A 25,652-nucleotide genomic window follows, 5' to 3' on the forward strand; every position below is an offset into this window, starting at 1 on the left:
TGCCCGAGTGTATCTGAGTTAAATTTCTTCAGGAGATGGACTCTATTTGATTGTTTGTAGGAAGTGATGTAATACGGCCTGGGCCTGTCAAGCAAGCAACGATTGCAAAAGAAAAAAAAGTTGCTCTTCAAGCACTAATTCGGCCAAAACACCTATATGCTTTTGGTGAGTGTGTTGCTAGTCTCCTCTGTTTTTCTGGACTCCTCTATTTTTTTTGACTTCTGAATTGAATACCATAATATCATCATCTAAATTCAGTGTCATGGGGACAATCATCATATAAATATCTAGGCAGGAATCTGATACAAAAGATCATTGATGTGTGTTAATGTGGAGGGCTTCATGTTGCTTTCAAGTGGGTTTGAATGGGCCGATTTCAATAATGCCCCCTGGTTTTCAAGCGCTAACTCTCCCACCAGCATGGTGGGACATTGCACGCATTACTGATCCCAAAAGGCAGCCCCCCAAGCTGGGCTGTCTCCAGCAAATGAGAGAATGACTGGTTCACTTGGCAGCCTCTACCTGAGTATCTGGGGCTGTTTTCAGATAGGGAAGAGGAAAAAAACTCGTCATTTTTTGCTTGGAGCACTTGGTTGCATTGGAAAGTGCTTAGACATCAGTGTGCTGATGGCTGTAGATAGCAGGGTGACAGACAGGCCAGCACCACCAGGATGAGGATGTGGTGGCTGGTGCCGGGGGACCGCGGTGCTGTGGTCGAGCATTGGCAGGGGATGAGGGGTGAGCACCCCCGGGGCAGTGGGGGTGTGAGGGACTTGGTAACTCCTGTTTCTCCTATTCCCTCCTCCTGATTTTCCTTCCTTCCCTGGGTGGTCCCCAGCTGGGCTGGAGATTGCAAGACACGGGCTACACCACTTCCCCGTGCTGCCACTTCCTCTGCACCCACTACTGCTTTGCTTCACTCGATAACACACTAGGTCCACACATATTGCATGGCCCCAGATGTGCATTACAGAGGGAGATGGAAGGTTTGAAAAAGTATTTTCAATCTGCTTTTTATACAGGGGTGGGCCTAGCCAGAGCTCAGAATTTGGAACTGGATTTAAATCATACCTGCCCCCAAGTTAGGGAATATTTGGCTCATAGGTTTGGTTTGTTCCACTGCAAAAATGAGTACTAGATCTAAAATTCATCCTCTGAGTCAGGGAGAGTCTGTGTCCCAGTTTGACTCTGGACCATTCCAGATTTGAGCTACTGTAAACACTTGCATAAAAGTTTTCAGTAATAAACTGAGTTAGAAGAGATGTATACATTTTACTGACTGTGTAGCAGCTTCATGGTATTTCCCCTAGACAGCAGTGGGTGTCAGAGTTTGGTTTCCAGTGAATTATCTGAAGCCGGCAATGGTGAATCTTGTGTTCAGATGGTAAAAGCTGCTGAAGTGACTAATTTTTGCTCTGCTTTTGCAGCTAATAATTTTTCTTAACACATTGCTGCTTTTATAGGTCATCAGTTACAGTTTCTTAGCCAGGGTTGCTGAGAAATAGGTCAGTGATTCATTTAATGACCAGCTCGTTAATAGATTTACAACGGTCGAATGATTCAGTTAACTAACAATTGAACTGGTTGTTTATTATTGGCAACGTACGTTTATGCACTTTATAAAACAGTGAAAAAAAAGCAAAGCAAAGTTAAACATTGCAGCTACAAGAAGATAAGGAGGAACTCAGAGTTATGAAAGCACTGACAGATTAATTACATTTTTTCAGGCGGTATTATTTAATCTGATGTCATAGCCATGCGTGATAATGCTCACCATAGAGAAGTGTTAGAGGTCAGGTTTGCAAATGCTTTTAAGATTTTCCCATTCAAAAATTGCAGCAGTTCCAAATATTAGTTATAGTCTGCAACTGATATAGATACTTGCAGTTATTAGTTATCCACATTACAGCAGTGCCTAGAATTTCTCTCTGCGGGCCAGGCCGTCTCCATGCTAATTGTTATACCTGTGTACAAAAGCTGTTTCTGTTCCCAAAGAGCTTGGAGTGCAAGAAAAATGGATGCAAACACACGGGGAAATACAAAGAGAGAAAGAGGCAGCATTGCAGGCAGTGGTCTTAGAAAATATTTTTTTGTAAGTACATCAGGAAGGGGGTTGTAGGGAGGCATTTGAAGGAGACAAGCACCAGCTCTGTTCCGGTCTCCCTGGACTGGGGACCGGTGCAGGAAGTACGGGGGGCTGAACGTCGACTGGGGAGCCGCAGAGCTGGCCACGCGCGGCCACTGGCAGTGGGCAACGGCCTGCCAGACGGGGAGGGYGGCACGGTGAAAAGCCTTGAGAATGAAGGCATATGGTGTGGATATATAATAATTGCTGCCCTGGGTCATATGGATGGATGGGAGGCTTTTGGTGAAGAAAGCAGTCTCTAAACTGCTGTAGAGCAATGATTATTATAAAGATTCAGCATCTCCCTTTCAGAAAGAAGTCCCGAAAGCAGGACTACGCAGGTATTTCTGACGTGCTCGGAGGGCCTGTGGCTTTGCCTAGTTCGGCAATATGAAAACGGTCCCAGCCCCTCAGCCGTCAGACACGGACGGCAGTCGAAGGGGCTGGGTGGCACGAGCCCTGTCCGAACTGCAGCTTCCAGGGAGCCGATGACCCCGATGCTTCCTGCTGCAGACAGAACCATCCTGAGGGTATGCAATTTGTGGGGCTAGATGTGGTGATGATACCACAAAGCCCAAAAGAGTGCTAATATCTGGTCTGACATGGTGTCCTTAGCCAAACAGTCCTGCAGCATGCACAGTTATATTCTTGCTGTGTCTGCTTTTACAGTGCCAGGAAAAGCACTCTGACTACTAAATTTGTGTTTTAATGAGCGTTTACTCTCCTAAGACTATTACTATTGTCCAGCCTAAGCTTTTCTTTTGCTTTAGTCAGTAGTTTAGTCAAAGTTACACTTTTAACAGTATTTTTATCCATTTCATTGATATAATTTATAAAGGATGCATTATCCTCCCTTTCATTTCTTCCCATCTCTTTCCTAAGTTCCTCCAGTCTATGTCTTTCCAGTACCATATGGGGTGCAACTATTTTCGCTCAGTTTATCATGCCTTGCATGTTTGGCTATTTTGCCTCATTTTGTAGACTTAGCCCAAATCACTCATCACTTACTAAAACATAAGTTTCTATAGAAAGATTGGAAGGGAAAAGAGGAAAGGACATATTTTGCTGTATTTGTTTTGCATCTTTGCTGCATTTTCATCGCATATTTCTAATGTACAATACTATGTCCTTTCCTCCTTTCCCTTCCAGTCTTTCTGTATAAGTTGTATCATTTCCTGCTTGAATTCTCATCACCTATTTTTGACAGATGTTCAGCTAACAGCTCATTGCTTCCCCTTGAGAGCAAGATAACCACCCACTGGTGTGTATCCAATTAATGATTTCTAAGGCAAATTAAAGTTCAGGAAATGTGACTTAGTGCCACATAACATTTTAATTAAGAATTTAGAGTGATACAAAGGCAATGCGGCACACATTCGACTATTTTAATGCTGGCTGACATCTCAAAGTGCAGTTGTTGTTCATGAGGAGTCAGCCCCAAGCAGGTGTGTTTCTAGCAGGCTTTTGCAAAATTTGGGTTTCTTTTTGTCATTCTACCTTTTGAGTGTGTTTTAGCAGTAGCGTGAATGAAGACAAATGTTTGTAGGTGACACAGTGATTAAAGGAGGCAGAAGTAAAGAGGACGACAGCTAACTGGTATATAGTGAATCCAGAGATCTGGACACGCTGTGCACAGGCAGACAACCTCTGATTCAGTGCAGATTCAGTAAGGACATATATCTAAGAGCAAAGAAAGTGGGCATTACTGACAAAGATCTTCATCTATCAGAGCAGTGACTTGGGATCAGCATAGATAATTAATCAAATGTGAACTTCCAGTGTGACAGAAAGGCTAAAATGATCCTTGGATTTAGGTACTGGAGAACAGCTGAGGGTGGTTGTGTGTTAATGTTGCTTTTGTGACTGTTTTGGTATCCTGTGTCCACTGCTGGAGTCTGAGATCAAGGAATAATATTGAAAGGGCTAAAGGAAGGAACCAAAAATGATTGAGGGATCAGGAAATGTGGTTTATTCTGAGACTGAAGGACCTCCAGGTTAGCTTAAAATATGGTAGTAGCATCCAGGATAACATGATCTCAGCCTCCAGAAGCATCTGTATGGGAAAGGAAGGAGTACAAATTTCGCCTGCATTGAAAATGTGGGTCTCACTAACTGCAACTACTCAAGGAACTGCAGTCATAATCCCTGAGGTTGTGCCTGTGCATGTTCTAATAATTCACAATTGAGGCATAATAGTTAAATATTAGTTTAATTCATGTTAACTTTTAAAAAATCATAGAGAAATAGGAATCAGGTATTTTGGATGATGAAGAATCTCGATTGTCACAGAATGGCCATTACCTCAGTCCATCCCCACTAAAGCTTTCCCTCTGCAACACTTTCAGCAAGTTCCCTTTCAGGTGTCTGAAAAAAAAGTTTAGTCCAATTGCTTTGGCTTTCTTCTTCAGCTCCGTTCTTATCTCCTCACAGTAGAAATATGGGGAAAAAATATATAGTGATAAATCTTGCCCCAAAACAAGCTTGTGTATTTGGAAACCTGAATGGCTTCAGTCAGAGGTGACATGAGAGGGATAAATTATATCTGATAATTTCATAGGCCTTAGTCTATTTAGTAGGATCCACAATGTAGCTTAGCAAAGAGAAAAGTCTTTTTACAGATGAGAGAAATAAGTTTCGTGTGTGTTTCCAGTGTACGTTACCCAGCTGGAAACATCTGTGCATGTTTTAGGTACATTTTCAAAGACTTCTATGTCATCAGCATTTCTGACTACCTAACTAGACTGTTTGCTAATGTTCTTCTTTAACCAGTGAAATGTTTGCATCACTGAAACTACAGGATGTCATCAGTGTAACATTTCCAGAAAAACAGAAATGTTTTGTAACGCTGCGGCCAAGTGACTCAGGCCCTTCTTGTTCCTTTTTGCTCTGAAAACACCAGCAACAACAACAACAACATCAACAAAACAGTAGCTACGCTTTTGAGGGTGGTGGAGCAAGTTGCTGCTTAGTTATAGAGCTTACGCTGAAACTCATTTTCATGCAGCTTGTCCGCTGCCAATGTCAGCTGCTAATGTGACTGCTCCAAAGTGTGGACATTCGTGTGGCTGATGCCAGTCAAGTTCTGCTAAGTCCTTTAATGACTGATTTCTGCTCCTGACATATGTTGGGAAAGGACAGATAAAATTCTCCCAGGAAAGAATATGCGCTGTATTGCAGTTCACTGCAGAATTAAAAAAAAAAAAAAAAATCCCCAAAGCAAAGCACAGTGTGCCCACACAAATCTCCTGGCAGCTGAAGCCAGCCCAAGCGCTGGCTGCCACGATGCCTCCACGGGCTACTGAGATAAACAGGAGTTGCAGAATCGAGACTAAAATATGCAGAGTTCTTGTATAGAAACCTCATGGGCATCTGTAGCTGTGTCCACTATCAGACTTCCTTCAGGGCAAGCTTTGCCTGGGTGAATTACGGAGAATAAAGCGCTCTATCCAGTAACCTCATTCAATTCAGGATTGTATGAAAAGATAAATTACATTTTATTTCAGAGACACAGATGCTCAAGAGCAAGATCTATACTTTTGCCAAACCTGTGGCACCAGTACAAACTAGAACAACACTTAGAACAATGAGACCTTGGCCCTAACTGGGGATCATCAAATAACGCAGTTAAAATGAGAGGGATAACACAAGTATAAAAACATTTTTAAAATGTGTCTGCTCAACTGGGCTTGTAAATTTCTGACTTCTTCTTGCATCTTCTTTTCTTCATTACATGCAACACAAACCACAAAATCTTGGCTAAAATATTTTGGAGACTTCAGATAGGAACAGAAAGAAAATACAGCATTATACTTGAAAATATCCAAATGTTTGTATTTAAGTCCCCTTTCAACAAAATGAAAAATGGAGTCAAAGAAAGACTTTTCCCATCTAAAAACTCATCTTCAATGAAAAAAAAAGACCACAAATAGTAGAGCTGATTGATGGAGACATGTAAATATCCTGTTGTCACACAAAGAGAAAAATTAGCTAAATAGATGATACCATAAAAAGCAAAGATGGGCAAGCTTAGCTGTTTGGTTTCATTTTGAGAAACACAATGCTGGACATTAAACCAACATTTCCCATGTAGTTCATATTAACAGGTCAGTGGATAAACACAGACAACTGCATCAGAATCCAAATGCTTAAAATTAGAGAAATTAGAGCTTAGAAAGGTAAAAAAGGAGAAAACAGGTCAGGCAGTGTATAGCTCTCAATTTCCTTTAATAGCAGCCTTATTTTCTACTCTATTTTCTTTTTTCTCAGCTGAAGCCTTTCCCAGTTTCCGTTCCTCTTATTATCAGATCATGTGTGATAAACAAGATGAAACCTATTGAGGACTTCCTGATAATTACAAGGGAAGAAAGGGTTGAGCTTAACATTAAAATAGTTAAATAAGGACAATTCTAAGACAATTTTCTAGAACTATGTTAATAACTTGTGGTATGCAGCATTGAGGTGGGAGCTCAGAGAATTATTCCCTCGTCTGCTCTGGCCTTATTGCCATGTGTAAGTTCTGGGGCAAATTAAAGGGCAAAGTTTTGAAGCAAATTAAAAGGCAAAGCTCATGTTTATTTTGAACACGCACAATTGCACTACCACACTAAGAAACGATAAACATGGATCTCCATGACTGTATCTGAATCAGGCATTTGGAGGAGACAGAGAGAAGGCCAGCCCGCACAGTGGCATGACTGAAATAAGTAACTTTTGTATCCTTTAGCAGCATAATACCATTTTAACATGACTAGTATTCACAGATATCACCATCACAAATGTTTATAGCTGAGTTAAAATAATCTTTGGAAAAAAGCAAAACATGCCACAGCTCTGCTAGCAACAACTGGACTGCAAACAGTATTTTTCTGTTGGACTCTAAGTATTTGTTAGTTTTATGAATATGGTAACATCACCTTGTTATATAGCTGTTACCTGATTCTGTTTCGATAGCATTAACATTTATAAATTAACGCAATGGTGTACCTGTTACTGGCCTTATACTAACAGGGCTTTCACCCTGTTGCCAAATCGGGGTTCAAGGCCTGTATTACATTTCTCAGTCAGGAAGTGCAATCAGGGCCCTGGTAGACTTGCATCAAAGTGTAGCTGGACACTTCATTTCTACTCTTTCTTGGGAAGCAATTGCACATGCCAAAAGCTTCCTAAATTATTTGATACTTGTATAAAATCCTAAAATAGGCAATTCCTCTATTGCACTGTAGTATTGATAGTGTTTTGGAATGTGCTTCCTCCTGGAGGCTGAGTTTTACTTCTGGCAAAACTACAGCTGAAGACTGAATTCCTGAAATAATGAAGGCTTTTCATCAAAGTCATCTTGTTACTGGCCTACTTAAGGACCATATCTCTATTATGGGATGTAGGTAGTTGCAAAAAATGCCTCCTTCTAACCTAGCATGGGGTTAGCCCATAAAATCTTGCACCGGTGATCTTCCAGCACTTCTAGTATGGAAATCTACATGAGACTTGATGAGATCTATCTTTGTCTCAATATGGATTGGAAACATGTGGTATGAACAGCCTGAAAGTAGAGCTTTGGGGCATGTTTTGGGGGAAAGTTGACGCTTATGCCAGCACTAAAAGCTTCATTTTCTGCTTGGCTGCTAAATAATAAGGGCTGTGCCTGACCTCGGCAATGCTAGAGTGCTCCTGAGCTCCTGCAGCCAGTGCACGCGCTAGCCGTCGCCTTGCTTTGTGTAAGATCCAGCTCGCCTGCACCCCTCTTCTGCCCCCAAACTGCCCATTCGAACATGAAAAACCTAATCGCTTGGGCCAGGAGGCTGTGCCACACTCTAGCCCCATCCCCAGTCTGGCCATCCGGGCACCCAGGAGCATAGGCCGTGCTGAGATAGGTGACAGCCAAAGGGAAACACTTTTCTACCTGGATTTTATTGTAAAACTATGCAAAGCACCCTAGTGAGACATTCATTCATTAGCATCTCAGACAAGCAACCAAGGTCTGCATAATGCAGCTTTGAGAATTGATTTTCAGGCACCTTTATTAATTCCTGCAATACCGCCACTGTAACAGAAAATCACAGTTTATTAAACTTTTACGTCTGGATCCTTAGAGGCCAATGACAGAATGAAACTGAAATAAAATGAATCCATTTTAAAAAGGACTTGGGTCAGTCTCCTGATCTTTTATGTATGTATTTGCAGAGTAGCAAAAGATTATTAGTTAAAGGTTTCTCTCATTCCTTGAAAATAATTATGTAAATAACATATTACAATGCTTAGGGTCTAAGTGGGAATTAGAGACTGACAGATTTAAATATAAAAAATTTAGAGTTGCAGTGCATCCCAAACTTGTATTGTAAGTGCATATTTGGTATAATATTGCCTAGGTGTCCAGCACAAGTATCATAGGCTTGTCTGGTCACAGGCATTTAATTTAGCAACTCAGTTAATAAATGTGCATTCAGCAACTTAAACAGGTGAAAAAGCAGGATGACCATGAATTTTCTTTCCATGCAACTTCAGTATTGTGTCTCACAGGGAGATGCCTACTAATTAGTTGTCCCTTTTGAGTCAGTGTTGGCCTTAGGTTTGTCTTGAAAAAAATAGTGCTCTATAGAAATAGAAATAGAAATATTTCCCTTAAGGAGATCATAACAAGTGAAATTGATTAAAGTAATGATTGAAAAGCAAATGTAAATCTGCCTCACGTGTATTCTGTGGTGAATTTAGTGAAACAGAGTAGAAAAACAAGGTACTTGAGGAAAAGTAAACTAGATTTTTTTTAAACACTTCTCATTTTTACTTCCAGTGTGCTTCAGCTGACTGTTACAAGGATTTAATTTCTCAGCTGTGAATGATTAATGAGAAAAGAATAAAATCTGTTAAAATCACATTCTTGCAGTAATATTCTACCACACAAAATGCAGCAGCACATCCAAACTGTAATGTGAGCAGTAAGATTTTCCCAGCCACACCTTAAGTATCTGAAGATAAACTTTGATGTCCTAAAATAATATTGCTTAAATGTTGCTTGATACTTTTTTAGGCTGTGGCAGCTCTCATTTGATCCTCCCAAGTCCCCATCTGTATTCTTGAATTAAAATGCTCTTAACTTTTTCTTGACATATTTTCATTGTAATTACTGTATTTATTTCATAAATATAGCTAATATAGAGTCCAGACTATAAAGAAACATTAAAGATCAGATTTTTTAAAGGTACTTAGATACCTAAAGGTGCAAATAAGCACTTACTTCTTTCAAGAGTATAGGTATCTGATCTGGGATAAGTTGGGTTCCTAGATACTTTTGACAAAGTGTATTTTCTTGCTTAGTCATTTAAATATCTTTAAGGGATCTAACTCTAAGAGCCCCATTCTGTTCTAGCATTAAGAGCAGTCTTTTGAAATCAAGGAGGCAGCTTCCAGTCCGGTCTTAGTCCAGCTCTGCAAAATTTGTGCATATATGCAAGCATATAAGTAGTCCCAATGCAATCAAAGAGTGTGCAGCAGAAAAACAGAGACATATTAAAGAAAAAAAAAAGTGTGGTATTCTATATTCTAATTTATATACAAACAGGAGGCTAAATTAAGGCTTCTTGGACATCTTTCAGTCTGCATTACAAGCATGTGTTGTTTTTTTTAACTTTATGCCCTTTTGTAAAAAAGTGTCTGTATTCCTGAAGGCACTTTTGTCCTGTGTTTTAGGTCAGTGGAAACAACAGGACTGAAGCAAACTAAGCATATATGATTATTTTGAAAGGTATTTACGTTTTTGAAATAGGATTTTTAAAAAAATTATTTGTGGTGCTATACTGTAAATACTGGTTTGGCAATCACAGGTGCTATGTATGATACCTGCCTTGGTCAATGTGGTGGTATAAGCATGCAGATTACTAACTCTACAAGTGGTCTACAGTCTTCACAACGTCAATGACACTATTTCAGCAACTTGTGAACTTCAGTGGTATCTGAAATCATTCAGGTGCCACTCTGAAACCTTTACAGTCATGTTCTTGGCCCTCCTTTTCATTAGACCATGCAAATAGTATCTTGCTTACAACTCTTATTACTCTGAAAACATTGTCCTGTCCCAGCACATGATATATTTAATCACTGACCAGGGTCTTCATGTGGGCGATAGTATTTTTAATGATATTTTACACATCCAGAATGTCATCGGTCACAACCCAGGGAGGGCTATGTTGCGGTGGAGTTATGGCACAAATTACCACTTTTCAGCACCCTGTGTTTAAATCTAGCTTGCGGTTGAATATAACTGACTGTAGCGCTGCAAGACTACCTGAAAAAATCAGAAATTTTCCCTTGTGTCTTTTTGCTCCTTCGTTTTTGTTTATTTCTCTCTGGGATGTACCTTTCTTCATGCCTCATGAGAAAAAATGCCTGTTTATTACATTGTTAAAGTAAGTTTATGTGTCCATTCATTTCATCCGAATATACAGAATGGTTTCATAGTTAACTTGCTATATCACTGTCTCTTTGTAAAACCTTAAGACTTTGACTGTGTGAGCTGTGCAAGTGCTACCCTTACCAAAATGTCTTTTGGTGAAACCTGAATAATTTGTATAAATTTGTAAGTGTTGAGTTTGCCAAAATATAAATACCTACCTATGTTGTCTTCCTCCTGCTCAAGTGTGGTATGGAGAGAAATCCTTTCATAACAGTTGTGTTAGATGAGATGCAGTTCATTTTCAGACAGATCTAGGTTTTGGCTTTTATCTGTGACAGCAGTGCAAGCAGGCCTACCTTGATTAATCCTTTTTTTGGTTGGTGTATAGAGCTGTAATAGTGTAATATACTTCAGGATGTGCTAACAGCCCAAGTATATATCCCCAAAGCATTATACAAACTGAGGTGGGGTGTGTAACCCTTCACTCCTATTGCTCCCTGAGCTGGAAGCACGTATGTATCCATGCCATAATCACACCTCTGTGGCAAAGTGTGGATACACTGAATGTGCTGTCAAGTGAGAACTTCCTTGGCCTGAAATTCTGCTAAATTGCCTAGGTGCTGTTCACTGCAGGCTGAGCGACTGTCAGCATGTACTGTTTTTATGCTTGTGTGTATCTTGTGTATGAGGTAAGCAATAGGAAAATTCTGCTAGAATTGGCATTCATCCAGTTACAGGCAAATGCATCAAGAGTAAAAGAGGTCAATGTTAATGTCTGGTAATGAAAGCCATGATGGAAAGAATTGTAGATAGGATTATATAAGGAAATAAAGGCTTACTGGAAGTGAATGTATAATTTCACAGTTAATCCATTTTGATTCTGAGTGCTTGTGGTGTTTTATGAGTCTCCTACCATACACACCTAGGTCAGTCCACATGTAGTCTGAATCTCAGAGGAGCTGAGATGCCTTGAAAGTCAGAAAGGGCAGATCTCCGCCTGGTATAAATTCTTATAATTCTATATCCACCCAAAAGGAGGAACACAGAGTTCACTTGAGGTCCACAACTCATTCTTTTCCCATTAGAGCTGTAAATGTCCTCAGAGAATGCAAATATCTGGTACTCAAAAAAGCAAAAAGATGCCTGCCAAGTATAGCAGATATTTAAAGCCTGTACATCAGTTGGGTGGACGGCCTGGGTCTGTCTCAGGTTTCTGAACCAGGAGACTGATCGGATCGGGCAGGCAGCTGCAGGGAGGTTTAATCTCCCAGGAGCTGGAACGGCAGACAGGAAGCAGAGTGCGAGGTGAACGATTAAAAGCAAACCAGTACCTGCATTTCTGCTTTGTGAAGATATAATCGCACAAATATGTGCCTTGCCTCAGGAGTTCGCATCCTCATAAGAGGCTGGCTCAACCCACTTCGGAGGCAGAGCAGCAGCTATACCTCCCATTGGCTGGAGTATAAGGGCTGTTTTCCATACATTGCAGCATTTCCTCCTAATACTTGCAGACTAATACATTGCAAATACTTGTGGAGCTCCCCCCAAAGAAGGCAGTTCAAAACGATCATGCTACCCACTGCGATGACTGCACCGGTGCAAGCCAATATGTTCTCCCCTGTTTGAGATGAGGTGAGAGGATGAAGAAATACTAAGGAAATTTTAAATGTAGGAAGCTCCCTAATCTCATTCTAAATAATCCCTTAGGAAGCTTATATGAGTGTAAATTTCATATACTCTCATTGTCCAAGATGATATCTGTCAGCCCACTATTAGTACTCAAGAGACCCCTGTGAATGCATGCATTTAAGTAGGAATACAGGTCTGGAATCGCACGTGTGAATTATGGACGCATATAGACAGTGGTAGGTTTTGTTAGGGAATGATCAAGTTCTGCTGTTTTCCTGATGCCTCCTGATTGCTCTCTAACCATGAATATTTAAGATGCAATCGCAAGATCATTCCTAACCATCCAAGCATTAAGTTTGCTGAACACTTTCCTGTTAGCAGTAGTGGGCAAGTTGATGGCATTAAATTAGATTTTGAGCAATCTTTGAAGGTTCTGTAGGATGAGACAGTACGGGACTGTGCAGGAGGCCCCTTGTAGTAATGCTCCTAATTTCACATGGGCCAATTTGAGGCCAGGTGAGAATGTGACATAAAAAGTACAACCTTTGTTATGCATTTACTTTAGCTTTACCTTTTGTAGTTATGCTGTATCTGGTTTCTGCTGCCAACTTCTACATGCTACAAGGCTATGAAGTGTGAAATTGCCAAATTGGCAAGAAATTACCAAATCTTAAATCCCTTTCGATTCATAAGAGGATTTCCTTTGCTTTTTGAAAACTGGAGTGGTAATGGGACATGCATGAAAAGCACTTCTGATGGGGTATAAGGCAGTCCTTAACAGTCATTCAATGCTCAGATGAAGTTGAGTGCCCTTAGCTTTGTCCGTCTGCCTGTTCTCATCTTCTCTGTCTTGCTGTTGCAAGGCTACAGCGTGTGCTGTGTCTGCTTCTGCTTCTCTGGACGCGCTTGCCATACATGCACCGGGCCTGGTTGCACTCAGCTCTCACAGGGTGGCCTGTGTCTCTGCTAGAATTTGTACTCACCCATGTGCCCCATGCTATCTAGCTCTGTAATTTTTGTCTGTGCCATGCACTAAATGTACATGTCATGCTTTTTGCCACCTTTTCTCAGAGCTGTAAATCTGACATCCATCAAGCCAGCTTTTCAAGAACAGTTTATTTATCATTGGGAACTGCACTTAATAAGTTTCTCCTTGACTAAGAGATCCTAAATCTATACTACAAAGCATCTCTCAGTGAAGTCTGAAATGCCACGCCAATTTTCAAGAACATCCAACTCTTCCTGCAAGTTCTAGATTATACAGAAATATTACTCTTACACAGAAATCCTGTTTCAGCCTTGCTTGTCTCTAGGCAAATTTCTGTTTGCTTACTGAACAGAAAGAGCCCTGGGCTCAGAGTGCAGTGACATAATGTGTACATAGAGTTTGTCTTGTTAGCTCTAGGCAGAAATCTTGTGTCAAGTAATTCCACAATGGAGCTGAGTTATGGGTGGCCATTTCTTGGAAACCCCTTTTGCCATCCCAGACTTGCATATCCTGTGGCATTACCTCTCATATCAGTTTTTGCGGTTAATTTGGGTTTGGATGTGGACTTTCAGAGGACTCTGAATATTGATTTTGAATTAAAAGTTCTGCTCAACCTGAGTTATGGGTTCCCCTCAGTTTCCTGCAGGGGAATCTCAAAGGACCAAGCCTAAGCCTTTTGACTCCTTCGTTTTACGGTCTACCCGCTTTTCTCCAAGACTCTTAGGCAGCACAGACTGGCTACAAAGGCAAACAGGGCATAAATTGCTGAAGACTTACAAACAGCTGTTGAAATAAAATAAATTACAGAGTGAAAAATAACAACAAATTTAAACTCAGATAAAAAACCTTGATAAAAACCAGCTAATGTCTGAGTTGGCTTTCAATCTGATTTATTTATGCAAAAATTTTAACATTGTTAACTATGTAAACAAATACCCCAAAGCTCTTTCCTTGTGCAGCTTTTGTTTGTGGTTTTATATTTTTACAGATGTAAAAAATGAATTGTATTCATGATGGTGATCAGGAGCACAAAAGAAAGGCTTGAACAAAGGAAAGTGTGCTAGAAATAAAGAATGGGAGAAAACAGAATACAAAAAGGTAAGTTTAGGGAAAATAACGTGCTTTTTATTAATACTTAATCTTTGATCTGAGAGTATCATGAAGACACACCAAATAAAAAGAGAAAGTCAACAACTGGTTGTCTCCAGAAAGAATTAAACAGTTTCTTTTGAAGAAGAGAAATAAACATCAAATCACTTAAAGCAGGGGAAAAAAGGCTTTGAAATGTAGTTTAAGCAATAGTTGGGGCCAGTAAAAGAGAAGGGAGGAAAGATCCAAAGAACTGAGGTTAGATGTGTGATATTTAGAAATAGAAATGTAGCAGTGAATTGTGGCAAGAATGCTGTACAGGCATATAAGGGTGAGAGATGAAACAGAAAAAGGAATACTTTAGATGAAGATATTAAATGTCAAATTGAGAATCAAAAAACTACAGATCAGAAGGAACCACTGACAGAAAAAATGAAGATACCTGAAAAGAGAGAAAGAAGATTGTGTGTTTTATTAGCAATTCTCTCAGACATCCTGGGTGACTGCTGGAAAAATCACAGCTCTCCAGGCCTTCATTTCTTCATCTATAAAATGAAGGTAGCACTAATCTAAATCACAGAGTTGCCAACAGGATTAGTTTAGACCTATTTCTAACGCATTTAGCAGAGTTGGATGGAAATACTAGATAGGAAAAATACAATGAATGAAGAGACAAAAAGAAATATGGATATACTAAATGTTCTGGACTAAATGAAGCAAGGATTTGGGAAGGCCACTAACTACACCAATGCGGAAATTAGGGCCTGAGATCATGTGCATGTGTACCAAGACTGAGATACTCGCTGACACATGAGATGTTTCAAAAATATCGTCTGCAAAAGATAATATTAGAAATAGGGAGAGTAGGGAGAAAAGGTGCTTGGCAGAAGATTGTTCTGAAGATCCTAACATTAACACCGGAATTAGGAGGATACCAGTGAATATAAAATAATAGAAGACAATGGATGAAAAAAGGTGGAAGAGGAAAAACACAAAATTTTTGCTTTAATCATTAATATCAAAAATACCATTTTGAAGACCACATTCAATCATTTACACAGCTTAGAAGTATGAGTCACTAATCCTGCTCCAAGAAAAGCAGTGGCTTCAGTAAGTTGTCTTCGTGTATGCACAGCCCAGTGGCAGCCCCACAGCACATCCCTCGGGGATGAGGATGAATTCAAGAGAGAAGTCCAGGCACTAGTTACCAGAAGTTGAAATAACCTTCCTTGAATAGCGAGCCTTTGGTGAGAACACCTTCAGGGTGCAGAGCTCTTCAGCTTTGCCATAGGGTGGGGGGTGGACAGCCAAGGCTCATCCTCCTGGGACGTCTCTATCGACACGGCCAGGTCCTGCAGAGTTTTCAAACAGGCGACCATTACCTTGTGAAAGGTGTCTTATTTTGGCATCTCCCGAGAGGTACTGCCCCATCCAAATACCATTTGCTCAGAAAGATGAGAGAGGGGTAGATCAGCTACCCTGATGGTTATAACCGAATGCTCAAATAGGCATACAAAGCAAGGCAAACTCCGGAAGAAGTGGAGGATGCAAAGCAATCTTGAAGCTTACCTCCCTGACCATGTGGCCGGTGACTTGTGCACGGGCTGACAATTTGCATAGATATACAGCAATATGTACAGCCACTTGTTTTTTTCCCCTCAGGATTATTCAAACATGGGCTGAAAAGTTGAGGAGGAAGAAGGATGGCATGAAAGGTTAGGAAGACATGGCCTACAGCTGAAATATTGTAAAAGACCTTACTATGTTTTTTAAATTGTTGTAAATATGGCATCTTCTCACTCAACAGATCTGAGAATTCAATGTGGTGTTTGTTCACTTTACTGATCACAGTAATTTGTAATTTATAATTTATACTTCTCCATTACACTCAGAAAGCAGTGGTGACAAAGTTATGAAAAAGCTAGCCACAGTCTACTTGCTTTAAAACTCTGCCTTAACCCCAAAGTTGTATGATTTTAACTAGAATGACACAGTTAAACAGCTACTGTTTTAAGAGAGAAAATACATGTCAAATGGAGTAACTGTACCAGCAAGAAGGGCACAACAAGCTGTATTAGAATTAGTAATTTCATATAAAAATGATGTGGTTATATCACAGTGTAATTATATCAGTAAAGAGTAATCACGTCTCTGTACAACACAGCTTTAGCAATACAAAAGCTGGGTGTAAAAACAGGCTGTCAAATATTAAATTGTTATCTTTCTGTTTGTTGCAAAGATTTTTCTATTGTTAGTGAATGTATGAACAAAAAGTACAGTGTCACACATTGCAAAACTTCCAATTAGAACAGATTTGTTTGCCTATGTACTGATATAGAATTGACTGATTTTGATTCAGATTTTCAAGAGAGAAAACCCCCAAACAGGCATATTAAAATATCTAGATAAAAATACCGATTTACTTGTTTAAATATAAAAACTCTTCTTCTGTGATACCATTATTCAATTCCTAATGAAAAATTTGCAAAGTGCTCCTTTAAGAAGTGCCTCCTACAAATAACAGGTAACACTTTTTTTTATATATATTTATTAATAGAAGAAAATAATGTCAAACCATAATTGTATGTCATGGTTGCCTCGTCATCATACACTTTTTATTTATTTGTTGAGTAGGCCAATATTTACTTCTACCACTTCAATGAATGCAACCACAAAAAAAATCTCGAAGGCATTTTAGTAATATTTTAATGTTACTGTTTAAATTACATTTATAAAAGCCTTATAGTTAAATTTGACTAAATTTGTACTTACTGTTCATTAAAAAATTGGTTGGCTACCTGAACCAACATACTTTCCAGAGCCATAAAGAGAATAAAGGAAAATGATCTGAAATGAACCAGAATTAATACTTAAAACTGATATTTTCTACTGTAAGTATACTAGCTAACAAAGTAGTATAGCGTTTTTTTAATTTAAAATAACTAAAGACTCTGCACATTTGAGAATATGATTCTCAAGATTTACCCAATAAATAATGAAAAAATGCCTACTTATTTACTTCCTCCAAATTACTTAGCTATCAAAATGTCACAGATCTTGGGTATGCAGGAACATGTGGATTGCTGTCTTATAAATCATTTACTGCCCCCTTTCTTCTATTTTTGCTTAAATGCGCAAAAACTTGATAAAGTAATTTCCTGTTACTCTTTGAGGTGAACAACCTTCCTTTGAGCAATGGTTTTAAAAGGAGATGTCATTTTATAGATCTGAAAGGTATCCAGACCCATACACAATTATAACACAAAAAATCATAAATAATGTAATTTTTATTAACATTTTCAAATGCAGATATTATTTTGAAAAGAATACTTAATTTTACATATTACTGTTTTCAAGAATGACTCTCTGAGGTTGTTTTTGATTATATCAAGCACACTTATCTTTTTTCCTTTTTGGCCTTGTTTGGAAGTGACTTTTATTCTTAAGGCTTCATATTTTCAGTTCATACTTCCAGAAGTAACTTTGGGGTACAGAAAGTGACCTCACTGACTTGAAGCTAGAGTACATAATTCTTATCTAACTATAGCAGAAAGTAGGGAAGCGTATAGGAAAAAAACACACAGTTGTCCAAAATAACATCTGAAGTATTAAAGAAAATGACCACCCTACTAACCTGCCATTTGTAGAAAAGATTCTTATTTTAAATATGTGCAGTCTAAAGCAATGTTCCTCCTCCTCTCTCTCTAATAGATGCCACCACAGACTATAAGAACTAATGCCTTGAAGGTTTACCTAAACAACATAAAGAAATCTCTAGCTCAGACTGTGTACGCAGACTAAAATTACTAACATTACCACATTCTTTTTCACTGTTAGCACTTAGGATCTAAGGAGTCTCCATTTTGCCTATGGACGGACACCTGAAGTAGCATCAGGCTTCAAAGATGGTTCTCAAATTCTGTGTTCAACAATAAATATGAACAAAATCCAAGGGGTAAGAAATATTTGGGCTCCTAAATAATTTTGAAAGTTATAGTGTTAGAATACAAAGTGGATGGCCTAAAAAATTATTTTAGTGAGTGCATTTTAGTTTGCCTTCTCAGAATGAAATAGGAGGCTAGAAAAAAAGTCATATATTCTGTAAAAGATAAGGAATCTTGCCAACTTGTCTGTTTGTTTTATAAAGCAAGTTCCACAATTCACCTTCAACGTCCAAGCCCAGTTAGTATATTCTTCCTTTTATTTCCACAAGTGAGTATGACAGCACTCAGTAAATATCCAAGAATTAAATTCCTTAGTCATCAGCTAAGTAGGTTATGTCAGATCTCCTGTTCTGGGAAGCTGCACCATGCAAAGACTACAGATCTTGGAGATTAAACCCTTGCTTAGCTAAGGTTTGCTGCTCACTTAGGCAAGCCTTTCTCATGAGATCAGCCCTTCACATTCTGAATTCCCTTAGAAGGCAACACAGTGTCTCCCCGGGATCCCGGGCTGAGCAGGTCCACAGAGTCCAATCTTAAAGAATATAGGAATTTACTGTATGGATAATAGAAATAGGGACATGCTACTTTACTTTTCCCTAAATTTACCTTTAGCAAGAGAAACTGCTGAGTAGAAAAATATGGACTTTGAATCATAAGATTAGTGGAGTAAAATTATTCACAGTGTTCTATGGGATTTATACAAACTTAAAATAAGCTTAGCCAAAAAAAAAAAAAATTTCAAAAGCTCGATCTGAAGTATTTAAGCAAGTAACATTTAGTGATTGTTTCCTGACAGAACTTCTGAATTTAAAAAAGTTTGTATCTGTATTTTAACAAAATAGTTAGATAGTGGAGGGGAATACCTTTTTCACAGAATCTATAAATCTTTGGGTAGGGCTTTATTTATTTGAATTTCAACAGAGGCATCTCATCAGAATATGTTCTGGATGGAATTCACATTAGATATTTTATAACAGGAAACCACAAGATAATTTTTTTAGAGACTCTAGTAAAACATTCATATACTCTAGCCACAGGAATTTTCTCACATAAAAAACTTGTATTTTCACTTTCTTACAATATTTTGATACAATGTTTTCTGAAAAGCAAACTGATAAACTGTCCTCCACCAGGAAAGTAAACAAAGTTTTAGCCAAGCCGATTTTTGAAAACTAAACATTCAAATAAGGAAGAGCTTGTTTCTCATGGCTTAGCCCCACAATGTATACTTTTATTATACAGATTTCCTAAAGGGCTTCCATAAAACATTTTATTCTTCCTCTAAATTAGAAAAATGAACATCTCTAACTTTTGAAAAGCTGAAATTGGTAGATATGGAAAATATTTAAAAGAGGCTAAAATGTCTAAGGTTTTGAAAAAAATCACGAACAGTAGGCCTTGTATGTATTCAGATTTTTGGCTATGGTATGATTACACTGATTGAAACACATACTTGAAGACTTGTGAATGTATTATGATTTACTTCATTCAAACTGCATTAATACAAACAACCCCCCTGTTAATGGTGTCTATAATAGTAAACTGCATTAGTGCACAGAATCCTACAGCAAAGTCTCCATGCTATACAGCACTGCACAAGTATGAAGACAGGTTTAAGTACTTTGTTTTATTACTAACTAGAGTCAATACAGCAAGACCTTAATAAGTTTTCAAGGGCAGATATTGCATAATCTAATATTTTTTCCTATTTACTGCAGAAATACATAGAGTTGTACAGAAAGGCTTAAAGAAATCCAAATGTCAAAAAGGTGGAAAGGGAGAAGCGTGATCTTCCTTTTTGACCCATTTTGGGAAAATAACCCTTCAAAGAACAAGTAAAGTTTTGCTTGTCTTTTGATTCTTTGATAAATAATTACGCCACTCGTGTATATCCACACAGGAACAGCTTTAAGAAAACAAAACCCATTCAAAGTTGCTAACTTTCTGCTGTTCATCACTTAAGAATGACCTACAGCCAGGATTGTTGAACAAGTACAAGAAAATTCTATTTTAAAAAAAGCCCTTGGTTCTCAGGACTCGAGTGTCAACTTTCTGTGTTATTCAATTTTTTGTGCAGCACAAAGATCATAAATATTTACTGTTTTACTGTAAATAATACCAAAGATATTAGTGCAATTATCCATGTGAAGAAGYGCTAACCTCTTCATGGACACAGATTTCCAAGTGGGCACCAGTTCACCTGGACTGCACAGAAGAACTTGTAAGAATTATTTTTGTCTCTTGTACCTACTACAGTTATCATATTAAAGGTTCAAGTTATTTCCTCACTCCACCTGAAAGTTTATTTTCTTTCCTCCTAATTTTTGGAAGACTTCAGTTCACAGCCCTTTTTCGTAATTTCAGATTTCATTTATTGTGCACAGCTTGGCACCCAAGCAAGACATACTAGAGAACTTTGCAGCAATACTTGTTATAAGCTGCCATATTTGTGTTTGCTTAAATAATTCCTTTTTTCAATTACATGTTTTGTTAACAATATTTATTTATATGCTACGTGTTGAATAAAATCCTCCAGGTCGGCTAGGGAATTATGTAGAGATTCATTCACATCTTGACTCCTGAGAAACCTTTGAAGGGTATCTAAAGCACTCAGAGCCTCATTTTTTGACGGCAAAGGCTGTTCAGCTGCCAGAGATCCATCGCCTTCATCATCACCTTCATCATCGACAAATGTCCCAGCTTTATCTGAAGCGCTCTTTTTGGCACTTTGAAACATCCTTTCATTACTTGTGGGCACATCACAAGCTGCCAAACCATCATCCAGAGCTTCATATTCCTCCAAAGACAAACCTCCTGGAAACTCTACTCCTGCTGCCAGTGCGTGCGCAATCAAGTCAAAATCACTTTCAACCTCTGTGTCATTATTACCATTTTCCTCAGTTTCTAACTTGAATCCTGCTTCCTTATAACTTTTAACAATAATCTCTGGTGCTACTTTCCTCCAACACAGGTGCAACATCTCAGCTGCATCAAGAAGAGTTAACATAAACTCTTTATTACCTACTACACAGTCAACAAATCTCTCGATAAGACAGTGCCTGTATTTAACTTTCAAGCTTCTGATAACCCCTTGTTTCATAGCTATACATGAAGAAGCATCTGGAGGGAAGAACACTAATTCAATAGCCTTCAGGTTCTTTACCTCTGAGTGAGCCGGGAGAGGATCAACAAAAATAACTACTCGTCGCTGCTGTGCTTGAAATCTTTCATCAAGTTTACGCATCCACTGTTCAAACACTTCTGAAGTCATCCAGGCCATATCATTTGCTTCATAATCCACAGGTAGAGACTTCACATCTTTGAAACAGGGTGGACTTCTGTTTTTTCCTATAACAAGCAAAGGAAGTTTCTCGGAGCCATCCATATTTGTGCCAACCACAACAGTTATTCTCTCTTGGCTCAGCTTACCAACAGAACAGGTTTCTCCTTTAAATGAAAATGTATTATTAGGTAACATCTGATACAACAGTCCAGTTTCCTTTATATTAAACACGTTTTTTGGCTGATAGTCATTCAAATAGTAAGGAAGAGCATTTTGGTACCAAAGAGTCAAAGCATCCACTGCAGCAGTTGCAGCTGCTCCTACCGGCTGAGCTCTGAATACTAACCCATACCTTGACTTGAAACGGTCAAGCCAGCCATTACTGCACTTAAAATCCCCATGGCCAAGTTTCTGGGCGAAATCATTAGCTTTAAGGCGCAGCATAGGACCATTTACCGGCACATTCAAGCACTGAGCAATTCTGTACCACTTCATTAACGCCTCCTCCAGATCGGTGTAAAAAGCAGTCCGCAGTCTTTTCCTTTTAGGATCAAATCCTAAAGATTCGAAGGCTTCCAAAACTTTGTCTTTATTCTTCATAATTGAAGACAACGAATTCTTCTTTATGCCATACTTTGCTGCCACGTCTGCCTTTTTCTTGCCACTCTCCACTGCGTTTATTATGTCAATTTTCTCCTCGATAGAAATGCTTTTTTTTTTCCTTCCCGAGGGCAGTGGCGCAGGATCCCCTATAGCCTCCGCCATGGCATCCAGCGATGCCTTGCAGGCACGCACACACGCACCCAGTCTGTCGCCTCAGGATGCCAGCAGCTTTAATTAGACTGCTGCATCCTGCTGTCACGGGCATCGTGCTTGGCAAAGTCGCCGGTGCCTTCCCGCTTGCAACGGGCGCGTGACTGCCAACGCAGTGAATCTTAACTCCGTGAGTGCCTTTCCAGGGGAGAAGGGCTGCAAAGCCGGGATATCCCCCGCGTTCAGCATTCAGCACGAGGCCTAGCGGGGCGCGTTTGGGATAGCTGTGGGGAAGCCCCCTCCTGCACAGGTCGGAAAATGAATAAAGAAGGGAGACTGCAGCCACACTGACAAGGGTATCTTCAGGTACACTGAAAGTTTTGCTGTTTTGTTTTTTCCTTCTGGATTAACACACCCTTTTATCGTTCCCGGTCCCTGTTTATCCTGCCTCCCTGGAGTCACGACAAGAGGAAAGCGAACGAGGCAGCGGCGTGAACGAGCAGCTTTTGCTGGGAGCGGCTCTCAGAAAATCCCGCCGCGGGCCGCCTCCTTCCCCGCCCGACACTGGCGGCCGCTGAAAGCCGATAGCCGGCGGCGCACAAGGCACCTCACAGCCCCAGGCTGCCGCCCTGGCCGCCATCTGAGCGGAAAATAAAAATACAGGCAGGAAGGAGCCGGGCGGGAGCCGCTGGCGGAACCCAGCAGAGAGGGAGGCGTTGCGGGGGGGAAGGAGTTGCGGGGGGGTGGACGTGGGGGGGGGAATGAGGAGCGGTGGCCCCGGATGTGGTTGCTAGGGTTACCGCTGGGCGGGGGGCGACCATAGACAGGTGTGTCGCGGGCTAGAGAGGCGAGCCTCACGGCGTGTCCCCAGCGGGGCCACCGTCAGCCGTACTTCCGGCCAAGTACTTCCGGCTCCAGCTGGTACCGGAGAAGGAAGAAAATAAAGCTCGAGACGGGCGCTGCTGCCGCGTCCCGTCCCGCCCCGCCCCGCCCGGTTTTCCTTCCTCCCCTCCCCTTCCCCCTCCCTCCCTCTCTCCCCTTCCCCCCCGCCCCCAGCACGAGGCACCCGGAGTGACAGCGCCGCCGGCAGGTGAGGGCGGGCGCTGCGAGGGGCCGCAGCGCCGCCACCCCCGGCTGGGCCCGGCCCGGCCCCCTCCCCCCGGCGGCAGCGCGGGTGCGCTGTGGGGCGGGCGGGGCCCCCCCAGGGGGCAGGCAGCGCCTCAGCTCGGTAGAAGCTGGTTTTCGAGGGAGGAAAAGGGGGGAGAGAAAACTCTGTTAGCGCCCAGAGAAAACTTTGTGCTGTGCAGATTTCGTGCTCCTAAGACTTATTCCACGCCCTAACACTTTCTGTGTTGTGTTCAGATTTGTCTTTTGCAGCTAGCTTACTATGCTTAATTCACCAGCAAAGCGTGGAAACGCTGTGGTATTGTGCAGCAAGCAGCGGTTGTATCTGTTATTGCTTCCAGACTATAAGCAATTCCTGCTGATGTTACTTACAATGCAGCTTTGATCTATTTCTTGTAACTTAAAGCAGTTCATAGCCTCTCCTCTCACTTTCGTTGAACTGGACGTAGTTAAAGTGCCTAGCATGTTCTTTCTATGGTTGGTGGAGCTGGTAACAAGGATTTGTCATTTGCTGTCACTGACTTTATCTATATATTTGCTCACTAGAAAGGATAATGTAAGGGTCTTTTGTAGGGCTGGAGAAGGATGCAGTGTGATCAGTGTGGCTTCAAGGCTTACAACTGTGTCAATCACTTGTAGATGTATTTCTGTATATATGTATGCATGCACACAATTAAAATATAAGAAATAGATAATACAGCTAAACATTAAATTGGAAGTTAAGGCAATATCTTGATCATATGGTTCTTTGTTTTCACAGAAGTCATAACTGGAGCCTTAGTTAATCTGGAGAGGAGCCGAGTGTTAAAATGGTTAGGGACAGGTTGTTCTGGGGTAGGGACTGTGGATATTACTTACGGCCCTGACCCCACTCTTCATCTCTGTGGTGCCTTGTGACTTTTACAGCAGCATAATTAGCTCTTGTAAGTGTAACTGAAGCAATGGAATAAATTGACAAATGAATAGTTATTTCAGAAGTGAAACACGAGAAAATCTTTTTGTATTAAGTAGACATTGTTTTTTCGCTTTTTATCCTTCCTGTACCTAACGACAACCAAAAAAGCCACTTATGTTGATTGCGTATAGGAGCAACAAGGGAATTGCAAGAGCATGAAGAAGAAACCATGCTGTGATTTGCAGCAGAAAGTGTGTAATGCAGTTCTTTAAATTCTTAAAAAAGCACTTGATCTTGACAAGACTTAGTATTCTTCATAGTAAGCTATAAATCAAAATTAAGAAAATATGTATTAAATCATTATTTTCCATCAGTACTTGCACTGGCTGCAATGTTACAAAACTTGTTTGGTTGTTGGCTTTAATTCATGTCAGAATATAGATCAAGCACTTTCTTCCAAGTAGAACATCTCTGAGTTGTTTTCTGTGAATGTATTAAGAAATCTGCCTTCTTTACAATCTTGTCAATGAGGGCTGAATTGGATATTGATTCGGAAGAGTAATGTGAAAGAGCAGAATTGCTGAGACATTCTGCAAACAGCATCTGTTTGGGTCAGAGCTCCTTTCAAGTCTTCAAAAGCTCTGTCAAGAAAGATGGTGACAGAAAGACTAAAATCTCTTTAGGGAAATAGGCAAAATTCCTTCAAAATTCTGCTTGAAAATAACTCCCCCCCACCCCACCCCCAAACTTTCTAGTCCTGTGTCAGTCATGGATGCTGTGTTCAGTTCTTAGAATTCCAAAGTACCTATTCAGTGCTCTTGTTGGTGCCTGTATCTTGGGCTTGGTATTGCTGGCTGGGCTCTTTAAAGAGGACTAATTTGTAACATACGGTCTTGGTTGTTGCTAGAGAAACTTGCATCAGAGCAGATGAGAAGATGTAATTTTCTTTGTTTTGGACAGGCTCATCAATCATTCATTTTGAAGTAGGTTCTTGTAGTTCTTCCCCAGAGGGAAGTAACTTCTTGTTTCTTGTAGATTTTAAAGCAAATGTTTAAACTTTAAACCTGAATTTTATCCATACAGTCTCAGGACAGTCTTGGAACCTCATGGATAAAAAGGAAAGCTGTGGTTTTAATTTTTTTTTTCCCCTAGTGTTCTACTCCCCTATGAATATTTGCAGAATGGCTCTTGGCATTTAGCTCCTTTTACAGGGTGATTGAGACCAGCAGCTTGGTTACATTTGCAGCAACGTTTGGATGGAAGGAAGAGCTATGTGACCGAGATCTTGTAGGATGCAGCAACAGTTTATCAGAGGGGCTTGGAGTGGTTCTTTACATGTTTAGATGCTTTAGTGCTGCTTCAGTGACTACTTGATTGTATTGGGACAAGGAAAGACAGATTTATATATGCATTAATTGTGAGTTAGAGAAAAGGA

The 25,652-nt window shown here is 40.2% G+C and overlaps 2 protein-coding genes across 12 annotated transcripts in view; one reads left to right on the top strand and one right to left on the bottom strand.

Moving 5' to 3' along the window:
• Positions 1 to 19,495: 19,495 nt before the first annotated feature.
• Positions 19,496 to 22,866, bottom strand: TIGD4 (tigger transposable element derived 4). The gene has a single exon (XM_026088281.1). It carries the CDS (start codon positions 22,207 to 22,209, stop codon positions 20,662 to 20,664), a length of 1,548 nt encoding a protein of 515 aa, XP_025944066.1. The 5' UTR covers positions 22,210 to 22,866; the 3' UTR covers positions 19,496 to 20,661.
• Positions 22,867 to 23,203: 337 nt separating this feature from the next.
• ARFIP1 (ADP ribosylation factor interacting protein 1) overlaps positions 23,204 to 25,652 on the top strand; it is a 59,236-nt gene continuing 56,787 nt past the window's right edge. For 10 of the 11 annotated variants that reach the window (XM_026088203.1, XM_026088190.1, XM_026088194.1 and 7 more), the window contains exon 1: positions 23,210 to 23,287. The gene's annotated coding sequence lies outside the window, so the exon portion shown is untranslated. Of the gene's footprint in view, positions 23,288 to 25,652 lie in introns of all 11 variants that reach the window. The other variant, XM_026088198.1, reaches the window with a different exon arrangement.

This window comes from Apteryx rowi, unplaced genomic scaffold (assembly GCF_003343035.1).
Source record: "Apteryx rowi isolate R43461 unplaced genomic scaffold, aptRow1 scaffold_76, whole genome shotgun sequence".
NCBI lineage: Eukaryota > Metazoa > Chordata > Aves > Apterygiformes > Apterygidae > Apteryx > Apteryx rowi.